At 35.5% G+C, this 12,047-nt stretch overlaps 1 protein-coding gene and 1 long non-coding RNA gene across 3 annotated transcripts; one reads left to right on the top strand and one right to left on the bottom strand.

Annotated features, from left to right (window-relative positions):
* The first annotated feature begins 1,159 nt into the window (after positions 1-1,159).
* LOC124179130 (synaptic vesicle glycoprotein 2C-like) lies at positions 1,160-8,126 on the top strand. Of its 2 annotated transcripts, XM_046563263.1 has the most exons (12): positions 1,193-1,265; positions 1,894-1,935; positions 1,994-2,068; positions 2,161-2,322; positions 3,304-3,466; positions 4,530-4,651; positions 4,910-5,148; positions 5,414-5,574; positions 6,691-7,049; positions 7,280-7,439; positions 7,522-7,649; positions 7,944-8,126. In XM_046563263.1, exons 1-12 carry the CDS (start codon positions 1,232-1,234, stop codon positions 8,075-8,077), a joined length of 1,779 nt encoding a protein of 592 aa, XP_046419219.1. In that variant the 5' UTR covers positions 1,193-1,231; the 3' UTR covers positions 8,078-8,126. The 2 variants fall into 2 exon arrangements, with proteins under 2 accessions (XP_046419220.1, XP_046419219.1); XM_046563264.1 differs by lacking the exon at positions 1,894-1,935 and having other exon boundaries at positions 1,160-1,265; positions 2,009-2,068.
* Positions 8,127-8,595: 469 nt separating this feature from the next.
* LOC124179132 lies at positions 8,596-11,699 on the bottom strand. Its single transcript, XR_006869959.1, has 2 exons — positions 11,486-11,699; positions 8,596-9,528 (listed from the first exon to the last, which is right to left on the bottom strand). It is a non-coding gene; the product is annotated as an uncharacterized LOC124179132 (long non-coding RNA).
* Positions 11,700-12,047: the final 348 nt, after the last annotated feature.

The following is a 12,047-nucleotide window of genomic DNA, read 5'->3' as shown; positions in this document are numbered from 1 at the left end:
AAAAGAATATGAGGAATTTTATAATTTATATAATACATACTTTTCTGCGAAGATTTTCCCAAAATTATTTTTGCTGAGGGTGAGTTTGGGTCGAACCCATGCAGAGAAAAAAGTATATTCAAAACAAAAATTGGGTTTAAATTTCACGCGATTTTTATCGCATATATATTACTCAACAACTCTGGCAGTTTTGCATTGATCAGGGTAAATCGAGTGTTTTCTGAAAGGGTGATTAATTCTGAAGATTTTGAACGAAAACCGTAAGCATTGGTCGAATTTTTGCAAAAATTACAGCAATTTTAAGAAAATAACAATTACGACATGGATTACGAGCTGTTGTAAAAAAAATTGATTCATTCGTACAAGGTCCGGAAAATATCTTGAAAAAAAATCCAAACATACAGATTCCTCCGTAGGAGTAGAGACTTGGACTTGAATACTTCGAAAAGAAAATATCTTTGAACGAATTTACACGACTTCAGGCAAGTTCACAGAATTTTTTTTGGGTTGCCTTAAATTAAGCCCAAAGAATGACATGTTTAAATCCCAAGTAATTTGGATTTATGGTCTAGACTTACCTGGGTGATTGGAAATGAAACCCTACAAATTTTTCCAATTCTGTTCCTCATTTGTTCCTCAATACTCTTGCAACAAAATTATAGTCACGAAAAATCGCACTCGAAAAACAATCCAATAAGTGTGGTAAACGTCAACTTCCTCGTTGTCCATTGATGTAGTGGGAATTGATTCAATTCGGTATTTAATTTATCGGCGTTATCCACAGATGCAATTTTTGTAAATTTATTATAAGGCATCGAATGACACGTTAGCATGTTGACATGAAGCGCAAAACAAGAACGTGTCGTATTGACAATGGGACTAAAAATATGCCGTCATGATAATTGAACGCTCCCTCCCCCTCCCCCCCTCCCCCGCCCCGCCTTTGGCTTTATCCTATATGTGTAAATATATATACCTGTTTACATACATATACGATATATGGTAAAAACAGTACGCGATTATATTGTCCGTAATATTTTTAGTCTTTTCTTACGCGGCGATAACGGACAGATTTATTGCATGCCTTACGGAAAGTCTGCATAGTAACTCATCCGACTGTATCTTCTTGATATAAGGTGAGGGTATAACATGCTTACAGCATTGATTAATAAAGTTGCTGCCGGAAAGAGTGCGTGCTTTGCTTCATAAATAACAAAGGAGCTTCGGAATAATGAAAAAGTTGCAGGAAGAAGAACAGCAATTGCGTGAGTGCATTATCTCGTGAAATACGTAAATTAATTGTTGGTAGTTAATTGAGGGATGACAAAATGAATTTTTGTGACTTTGTCAAAATGACTTTTCCCCCTCGCATATTGCAAATGTAACAAATATTTAAGAATTCCTTATGATTCTTGTGACGTTCGTGGCTATCGTTTGTAAGGAAATTGTCCGGAAATCATTTTACTGCATCAAATAATGCAACATTATGACGTTTCGGTAATTCAGGAGGCATTGGCCGAGACGTCAGAATCTGAAGATAGGAAAAGAGTATAAACTGTGTAAAAAATTTCCAGTTAGGTTATTTTTACAAATTTTTTTTCATCCACTCTAGAGATGAATGTTTACTAAATTTTTTCAGGAAATCTCTATGGTGAACAAAATAAGCCCCGATACGTTAGAATTTTTGGTCAATAATACCACAGTCTAATCATTTTTAACATTTCCAATTTTACAACCTTTTCTCGAACTGTCAAAATTTTGGCTTGAGTAATTTGAATTCGCACAAATTCGTATCTAATACATAGCAGGGATGTTATTTCATTCGTGTTTACGGTTATTGGCGCATTTAACACTGCTAGAGATTTTTTGAAACGGTGTTTTTACTTCTCCTAGTTTTTGATTACGACGGTCCGAGCGATTCATCCTCAATTGCTGGTAAACTTATATGGTGAAAAACAAATTACATTTGTTTCCTTTGCTCATAATTATGTAGCTGTTGACTTTTCAGGGACCATTGAAAAGTCCGGTGATGAATCGGCTAGCTTTGAACGGGCTATGCATTTGGCAGGTAGCAAACTTTGTATCGTAACTTGGTAGACGAAAATATTGAGATTTAATTGATATTACGGAATGAAAGTTGACCGTCATATGTAATTTTAGGCCATGGTCGATATCACGTATCGCTTATGCTTGTATGCGGGCTAATTTCGATTGCAACTGGTTTTCAAAATAGTTTAAGCGCGTACATACTACCAGCTGCGCAATGTGATCTTGATCTCACCTCTACTGAAATGGGATTACTCAACGCTGCAATTCCACTTGGTTAGTGACAATTAAGCAATTCATTTTTTTATTCAAGTATATACTATAAATATTCGAAACACATACACTCACAGCGATTGTTCGAGTTAGGTTTAGGTATGTAAAATGTCTGGCATGTACATTGAAAAAAGAAATTGCCTTTTACAAGTAAATCGAATTTACTTGACTTTCCTCTCTCGCAGAAAAAACCCTCCAGTTAGGTGTCAATTCGTACCCTAGACTTTTTCCTTATGGAAATTTAGCATTAACTATGAGTTGCGGGTACGAATTTACATCCCAGTTGAGGGTTTCTTCCGTAAAGGCTGATTTGTTTCATTTGATTAATGATTTGTTCGATTCGAATAACACGTATTGAAAATTTAATCGATTTACTAAGATCGATTCAAAGGTTGTTTGATCCGATCTTTCTTTTTTACCAACAACAAGTAAATATGGGCTAAAAAGTATTCAAATAATTTCCAGCTTTTTAAATCCTGCAACCAATCACTTGCTTAGAATAAAAGGAACGTAATTTAAAAAGTTTGTGTTTGAACCAAGTGAATATTTTGGGAATTCAGAACGCCTTAATTATTTAAACAGTCCGTAGCCAATATTTACTTTTTATCAGAAAAGAAAAATTGAATCAAGCAACCATTGCATTGATCTGAGTAAATTTATTAAATTTTAGTACATCTTATTTGAATTCCAAAAATACTGGGTCAAATAAAAAAAAAATCAGGGAAGTCAAGTGAATGCCATTTATTGCGAAGAGCAATTTTTTTTCTTTAGTGTATGCGCTTACTATCGAGGCATTAACGCCGTACGATGAACTCCTACTTGTTTGTAATTAATATAGATTTTTTCGGAATTCTCATAATTATACAAACTTCATCGATAAACCTTGTGTGTAATATGATTCAATTATGAAAATCAAGCATACTTAACCGATTAAATAGAGATCGATGATCGAATTTACATTTTACGTTTCACTTTAATTTGCAGGAGGTACATTAAGCGCAATGTTATGGGGCGTCCTCGCGGATGCAACCGGTCGTAGGCATATTATGATATGGTGCCTGTTGATCGATGGCATTGTCACGTTACTCTCCAGCTTATCCCAAAATTTTCCTATACTATTTATACTTCGGTTTATCAATGGATTCGTGTATGTAAGCAATTCATACTTATCGTTTTACTATATGAGGTACTCTGCTCTAGAAATGTCATAGGACAGTCCAATCGAAAGTATATACCTAAGATTCTACCCCGACCTTTACAAAATCGGTTGCAGCTTTCTTTACGAACCGTTATTAAGTTGAATTTTTTTCCGGTTTTTAGGGTCGAACCTTTTTGAACTGTAGTAACTCGCGATCACAAGCTTTACATCTGAAGTTGAAGTTATTTACAAGGAAAAAAACATTTTCTTCTCTAGATCTAAACGTAAAAATATGTCGAATGATACTTTGGTAACTCTTCCTTAGTTGTTTTGGACCAAAATAACACAAAAATCGTGACTTCCGGAAAAGAAAAATGTTGTAGCCTATAACGTAACATAGAAACGTACAAAGTTTTCCGAGCTACTCGGTACAATTTTTATTTTTTTTTTTGCTTTTTTTTGTTGCCTATAACCGGAAAAAAAAAAATTGGCAACCGATTATATGTATAATTATAGGGGCAGAACGTTGTTCATCTTCATTTTAACTGCTGCACACCTAAAGAAAGTTATATATCGGGACAATCTCTTGAAACTTGGAAATAGCTGCGCATGCGCCAAATAATTCGATCTCATTGGTCGGTGAAATCTTCCCGCAGCGATATTTTTGTCCGCGATGCAGGCGGGCCAACATACGCAAAATGTGTACGTTTGAATTTTCAAAGAGCATGAGCATTAAATTCCGACCATTCTTCGAAGAATCAACTTTCCGACCCAATAACGAATGCTTTCCAAACTTTTCCGAGTCACTACCTCAATTATTTCAGATTCTAACCTCGAAAATTCGTATCAACCACATCGCTGCCAGAAACAGTTTGACAGCTGAAACTCGGGATGGCCAGCTTGCGCTAACAGCCGATAAAACTCGCGCATGCGCAGTTGATTTTCAAGTTTCAAGAGATTGTCCCGGTATAAATACGTGAATTTTTATACGATCATAGAATTGTTTTAAAAAAATGATTATTATTTTAATAACGTATACTAACATGATTGTATGCATGAAATAACAATATAGGATAGGTGGACCTTCAACGGTAATAGTTTCATTCCTTGGAGAATTTCATCCTGAAAAAACGAGAGCTACGGCTATTTGTTATCTCGGTATGTTCTGGACTATTTCAGGTATAGTTCTACCTGGTGAGTATAAATATAGGATATCAAAAGTATCCTGTTATTTCTGGACATTGAGTAGAAATTGTACTTAAATTACCAAGACCGTGTATGCTACATCGGAAAGTATATTAATGCAATTATACGTATTATTTATAAATCATTAATATTCTGGATGAAAATAATGAAAATAATGAAAATTGGATCCTTTTTAACTATGAAATATAAAACGTAAGAATGCTTTGATTTAGTCTTATTGTTAGATATAGGATATTAATATTACAGGTTTTGCGTGGATTATTATTCCTCTTGAATTTAACGTTGTGGTGTGCGGGCTCGTGTTTAACTCGTGGCGATTATTTGTTGGGATTTTGGCCATTCCCAGTTTGGTCTCCGCATTTCTCATATCAAAGTATCCCGAAAGTCCAAAATTCTTAATTTCCCAAGGGAAGCACAAAAAGGCGTTACAGATCTTGCGGGAAGTTTTCGCTTCAAACACTGGTATGCAAGCACATCAATATCCGGTTAGTATTATCTTAAACTTTGCATGTCTATGTTTGTAATCCTCAATCCGCAACGGTTAGAAATATTTGTTATCCAAAAAAATTGACATCACGTTGGCTTTTTTTTTAATCAATTTATCAACCTTACAATTTTTTACACAGTTCCATCAGTTATTCAATAGTTTATAATTACATTTGCTAACACTTGATATAATCGGAGTGGTAAAATATCATTGAACCTGTATTAAGTTTTATCAGTTATTAACCATCGGTTTTCATTTTAAAGGTCGCGGTACTTACTTACGATCATCATAAATCTAACGATGAATGTAATTCTATAAAAGCAACTGTCAGCAAAATGTCGGAGCAGCTGCACCAAGTGTTTGCTCCTCCGTTACTGAAATATACAGCTTTGATTTCGTTTATCATGTTCACGAATATGTTTGGGTAGGTAAAAAAACATATTTGTCTGTAGGATAAGAAAGTTCTAAAACTAAACTGCATATCGGCATCGCTGGAAAAAGAGCAATTTTTATCACTATTGAACACATATGCATAAAGTTCTGAATATCTTTCTTAACGCAACATTGAGAATCGATACGGTACCTTTTTGCCTTATTTAGATTTTCCTCAAATCACTTTTAACGCAAACGTATTGCACACAACCTTGTTTGACGCAGCATTATTTGACATGACAACATTCACCTCAGGAACTAATTATATTATTGATCACAGACAAATTCGATTCGGGTGTCATTTGAAATGGTGCATGTTCTTGTATCAAGACGTCCTAGTACTTTTATTTTAGATGTTCCGTTCAGACGGCATGTATTTCAGTTTTTGTGGTGAATATCATTGACTCGCCTAAATATGTGAGGAAAATTGATATGAGGTGAATCCGGCCATTCTCTAACGAGAACTTTCCAGACAGTCCCGTTAATGGCCGATATTCAGTAACTATATAATTAATTTTTCTCCATTTCTAAATTTTTTTTATCCATTGTGTAGATTGTCGTTATAGAAAAATACGAAATGTAAAAATGTTCAGAGTCACTACCTAACCAATTTAGTATGGAATGCTCCATATGCACGTACCATTGGTTTGAGGTACCTTATAAAATACTCCAATTGCATACAAATTAAAATTTGATTCTGACCCGCGAACATAATTGTATAATTTTAAGGCAATTCGGCTAAGGTCAGTTATTATATAATTATAAAAAAATGCAGATGAGTACTGTAATGTTCAAATTGCAAATGGTAACAGAGTTTGTCGATTCTGTTGAGTCGCACCTTCTACAGGGGATATTGGGTAATATGAAATTCTCAAAATATTGGGTTCGATTCTTGATAAACTCCAATAATTAGCAGTAAATTCAATGTTTCCAACGAGGAATTGATCTGACTTTTTGAATTTATTTCAACTGACGTCACTTTCTGCAACCAACTGTACAGACCTAACATGTAACTTTCGTTGCCTATTTGCTGGCGTTGAGCTGTGAGATTTACCGAAAACTCCCGGTACGTTTATGACAACGATAATACCAGAAATTAACGTTACAGGGGCCTCGGGCTGGGCTTGTGGTTTCCGGAATTGTTTAATCGGTTCGAAGCTTACTACAAGTCGCATCCTAACCAAACTATAACGGTATGCGAGCTGGCACATCTTCGAGAAGAAAATTTGGGACTCACAAACTTACAGTCCGTGGGACATGTACACATCAGTTCAAACTTCACTTCTCAGATTATTTCCATTGCCTCCAATTTGACATCAATATCCGTTGATGATACGTTTGAAAAATGCGACAGTTTCGTCGATGATAAAGTTTTCATCAACACGATAATAATGGGACTTAGCTGTCTACTGGGAAACTTCGCTTCTATTCTCTTAGCTGGACGTTTGGACCGCAGAATTATGCCGAGTAATGAACATCTATTTTACTGTTCATGTATAATACGATGACAGCTATTATTATCATATAGATTTTTTTTTTTAAATTTATACATTTGCATACATATGATATTTCTGCCAGTCGACGTTCATAGATGATGTTCTTTATACTCATATTTAGAGAATAGCGAGTCGAATGAACCGCAAGAAAAATGCGTGTATTTTTCGTAGTAAACATACCTATCTATCTGTTTCTTTTAGTTGCCACAGGAGTGATTTCTGGAATAGCTGGAGTCCTGATCTACTTTCTTCGATCTTCGACACAGAATCTGATTGTTGCTTGCTTATTCTCTTCTCTCTCGTCAACGGCAAATGTTGTCATTTGTAGTGTCATAGTTGACGTCTTTCCAACTAATGTTAAGTAAGTGTGCGATTATCGAGTTCTACATGAGAATATACACGTAAGCATCTTTTTGAACATACTATGTACATTTTTTCTGCAGTTCAATGGCTATGTGCGCTGCGACATTAGCCGGACGATTTGGCGCAATTATCAGCAATTTGTTGTTCGGCTTGCTATTTAAGACTAGCTGTGAAATTCCTATTTTTCTGATAGGAGGTCTCGTTACATGTGAGTATCATTTCACTTACACATAGTATTCATACGTCTACAAATAAATAATCTCACCTTATCCTCTACAGTTTCTTTAGCTGACCCACAAAACAATAGTCAAAATTTTTTCAATATTTTTAGAGTAATATTTGTATTTTAAGCTGGATATAATATGAGACATGTTTCGAAAGTCAGATTTCCCAGAGATTTTAACAAAATGTTTTTCAGAAAACTTTTTCCAACAGGAATAATTACCTATAAGCAGTAATTTCTACAACTTTCCAAACATTAATTATTGACAATGTTTGTTAGGTGGCGGAATCCTTGGAATATATTTACCAAAAAATCTGGTTGATGTTCCAGAAAAAAATAGGAGAAGCTTTCCAATCCCACAAAAAAATCTCCCGGAAGACATGGAGAAACAAATGTTCAATCCTGCAGGCTGACTTTTTTTTAGTAAATTGTTTAGCAGCGCATATTCCGCCAGGAATGCAGAAACGATACTGCCATTAAGGCGCAATAATATTGTGGCAATGTTGAAATAGTTACGCTCTCTCAGGAATCTCAGACCGAGGTTCTGGTGAGATTGCAGCAATATATCGTACTTAGGCATTATTTCCACAATATACTTCGAATATATTTCGAATCAATTTCGAATCAAGTGTGTAACGTAAAAAAAAAAGAAAAATCGATGCTACATTAACTCGGGTAAATTTGGGAAACTCATAAGCGATAGCTTTCAATATAAAAAAAAAATATTGCTCACAATCCGTCGGCACGTTCGTCGATCAGGGAAAATAGAAAAAAATGCATCACTCGCATTGAACTACTACAGAATTAGGCACTCTCTCACTCTCTCTCTCTCTCTCTGTCACTTATCGCTAAAGCTCTGTACGTTGACTAAAGAATATACTTTGTATAGTATTATAATATAGGTCTGTAACATTATAAATAACAAAATAGATACAAGATAGATGTAAAGACAAAATAAATTGCCATTACGAGCGTAATATTTAAAAATATAATTTAAAATTTGTTCGGTCCTGCATGCCCAAATATTCTGTTTTTACAATTTATTGCGCAGTTTGATATAATTTCCGAAGAAATGACTAGGCTGACGAACGAGACTTTACACACATTTGGAAGGGAGGAAAGACCCAGTTCAGCTCATAGTCTGACTCTGCTTTCTTGGACGGGCAATCGCAGCATATTCGGTAAGACAATAACCGCGTTTCGGGACGATGTACACTTGGGGTCAATAAGTCCAAGGCTGATAATTTTTTAGACTAGGTAGTTATGTTGGCAACACAGAGAAGCCTGCAGCGCCACAGTCGGCCGCGCGCGAAACAAACTCAATCTCAATAAACGTAACATAATCCATGACCATCGAATCTAATCTTAGAATACCGCGGAGATAATGTCTTGTTAGATTGACACGTATTATAAGGTTGGATTCGACGGTCATGGGTTATGTTACGTTTATTGAGACTGAGTTAGTTTCGCGCTCAGCCGACTATGGCGCTGTAGGTTTCTCTGTGTTGCCAACATAACTGTCTAGTTTAAAAAATTATCCGTCTCAGATTCATTGTCCCCAAGTGTACCTTGGATGTAGCCGTAGACAATAACTACGCATTTTAGCAACAATACAATCGTCTAAGAGTACCCCAGAATGCTGGTGCGGGTTTTTTCCCGCATTTAGGAGACCGCGAGGGTCTTTCCATTGTTTTATTGTTTATTTCGGACATACCTGATTTTCCCTCCCACTCGCCGTATGTGCAGCCTAGCATATTTCCAAATTATGCATAAAACGCAGTTGCCAGAGAACCAGCGCGGAGTGGACTCTACTCCGGTTCTTTTGTTGCAGTTCCCTCAGACGTACTTCAGTTTATTGTAAATTCTAGAAACAATCAATTAGAATCAACTTTACTACGACTAATATTTGGCACACTTATCCTACGGTACGAGCAAAATTATTTCCCCTAATAATTTGATATCTTTCACTGTGATTAAACTATTTCTTTACAATCAAGAAATCGACGAGACGTTTCTTATTTTAGAACTGATTAGATTTTGGATATGATGGGTTCTGTAGTTTACGAGTTGTTCTATTAGCAACGTAAATAAAAAATAAAAGAGGTTCGAGACTGAATCAATAGATTTTGATGACTTTGGTCTCGATCGACGTAGCTTTTCTTAGCTGTGAATTAATTTCTTTTGTTATTAAATACGCGACCGGAAAGATCTGGTCTATCTGAATCTTGCCGACATAGGTCTACAAAAATTGAATTGATTATGTCTGTACAAAACGTGAGGGATAAGTGTTCAGGTCGAAATGGAGATCGATTGACTTGAGCTTTAGTTATGCTGTGTTACTTGTCAAATAAATATTCAAATTTGATTAAATAGTACGTATTTTGATTAACACAACCATTATAATCGTCGATTTTTCATGCACTGTAAGATTTCGTTTCTTATTTTTATTTTACCTCCAGTTATATCGACAACCACTAAGTGAACAAAATCAGATATACCTAGAAGATGATGTAACAATCGGGAAAAAATCGATCGAGAGAAGAATGTCATATTTCGTAGTCGACTAGTTCTCGTGCTGTTGAAAAATTAACGCTGCATCCTTTGCATGGCAATACGTCTCACGAAGTGCCGAAACATGTGATTAACTCTATCAGTCACAGTGGGATTGTCAGCCTCCCATCGCAAATATTTCCATGTTTTAGCCTTATCACAGTTTATTTACAACTTCAAATGATCTTGTTACTTCGTATAATCCCAAGAACCCTCGAGTAAGAAGTTTAGGCCAGAATCGTCAAATTTTTATAGTTTTTTTTCGATTTCACATCCGCCATCTTGGATTTAGAAATTATCAAATTACGACTTCAGATTCGTGATCAGTGACTCCAAAAACCTCCGGGTAATAAAAAATTCAGTCCACAATATTGAGTTGAAAAATGTGTGACAGAAAGGGTTAAAATAAACTGGATTCGTATGATGTTTGAAATATTCGTGAACGGCGGTTGATCTATATTGATTGTGTTTTTCCTGGTCAAAAAGTCCTGGTCGACTGTTGTTTCGTTTTTTGAGAAAACGGACCTTCCACAAACGGTAATTGCATTCTCCTGGTTTTGCTCATCGAGACGAACGCAATACGGTTTCCAGTAATTGGCAATTTTTTTACACCCTGTACATGTATGTGTATAATCTGTATATGTTATTCGTATAAAGTACAATAATAGGTCCAGGTTTAAGGTTGTCACTCCGGCGAAAAGTAGAGTAGTGGGGCCGAAAGACAATAGATTTAGAATAGAGTACCTAGATAGAGACGTCGAACGAAACTATATACTGATATAGTTATAGGTATATCAGTGAACGGAACAGACAATTAAATATTGCGACGTGCCAAAATGGCAGAGAAAGAATTACGATTACATACAACAGGACGACCAATAAATGGAAGTTAACATATAAGACCACATAATCGATCCGTGTATGTATGACCTTGACAAAACCTTACCGATAGTTCGAATATGAAAACCACCATATGAATGTCTTGTATTATATGGATAGATTGATTCATCAGTTTGTCACACGTTCCATTAGTTGCTCATTTCGATTTTCGATCAGTTATGAGTGGAACTTGTAAAACTTTTCACTAGTAGAATCGATAGCCTTCCTGCGTTAGCAACTGAAAAGATACCCCTATCTGGCTGATGATATCCGTTTCAAGTGCGAAGTAATATCGGCATTACCATTATACATACACGTGTTAATTAAGTGAGCCGATCCAAAATTTTCTCCTTTCTACTCAAACTACTTAATGAATGAAGAATTATACCTACATTGTTTAGTTGCTCTTTATTTCCCATTGGTCTCAGTACCCTTCGATTTGTCTTTAAGCTCTCAGTTGTCGATTAATGATTCTAAACAATTTCAGGAAAGTTTCGAATGCTCTTGAAAGTTCTGGAAACATTCTAGACTGTTCGATAAATATAGAGAATATTCTTGAATAATGTGTAAGGTAAGTGTACCAGTTATTGACATATTTAGATCGGATTACTGACCCTTTTATTTTCCGAAATTATAAATTGTTAATTTCTTGAGGACTGAAACCAATTGCTAGAGAGTCAGACACTGCAAATTAATTTTTTTGGTAATTTGAAAACTGAGCATCAAACAGATGCAACAAAAAAAGCTCAATAATTGGGACGCTGCTAACAATTGGAACACTTACCTTAATTTAGGTAGATTCGTAACATAAACATGGAGAATACTAGTTATGGTTATTTTTAGTTTAATTTTTTTGTATGCGTGTGTGTGGGGGCGGGGCGACTTTTTAATCAACTTCGCGATTCGTTAATCCGCGATTAATTAACGTTTATAATAATAATAATCACTACCAGT

This window comes from Neodiprion fabricii, chromosome 3 (assembly GCF_021155785.1).
Source record: "Neodiprion fabricii isolate iyNeoFabr1 chromosome 3, iyNeoFabr1.1, whole genome shotgun sequence".
NCBI classification, from domain to species: Eukaryota; Metazoa; Arthropoda; class Insecta; order Hymenoptera; family Diprionidae; genus Neodiprion; species Neodiprion fabricii.
Note: the sequence above shows the minus strand (reverse complement) of the source record. Positions and strands in the feature narration are given on the sequence as shown.

What these genes read in the sequence shown, in the direction of transcription:
- LOC124179130 (XM_046563263.1), top strand. Translation starts at nt 1,232, where the DNA reads ATGAAAAAGTTGCAGGAAGAAGAACAGCAATTGC. An exon ending in CGATTCATCCTCAATTGCTG is followed by an intron (nt 1,936 to 1,993) that starts GTAAACTTATAT and finishes ATAATTATGTAG; the next exon opens with CTGTTGACTTTTCAGGGACC. An exon ending in GTCTTTCCAACTAATGTTAA is followed by an intron (nt 7,440 to 7,521) that starts GTAAGTGTGCGA and finishes TTTTTTCTGCAG; the next exon opens with TTCAATGGCTATGTGCGCTG.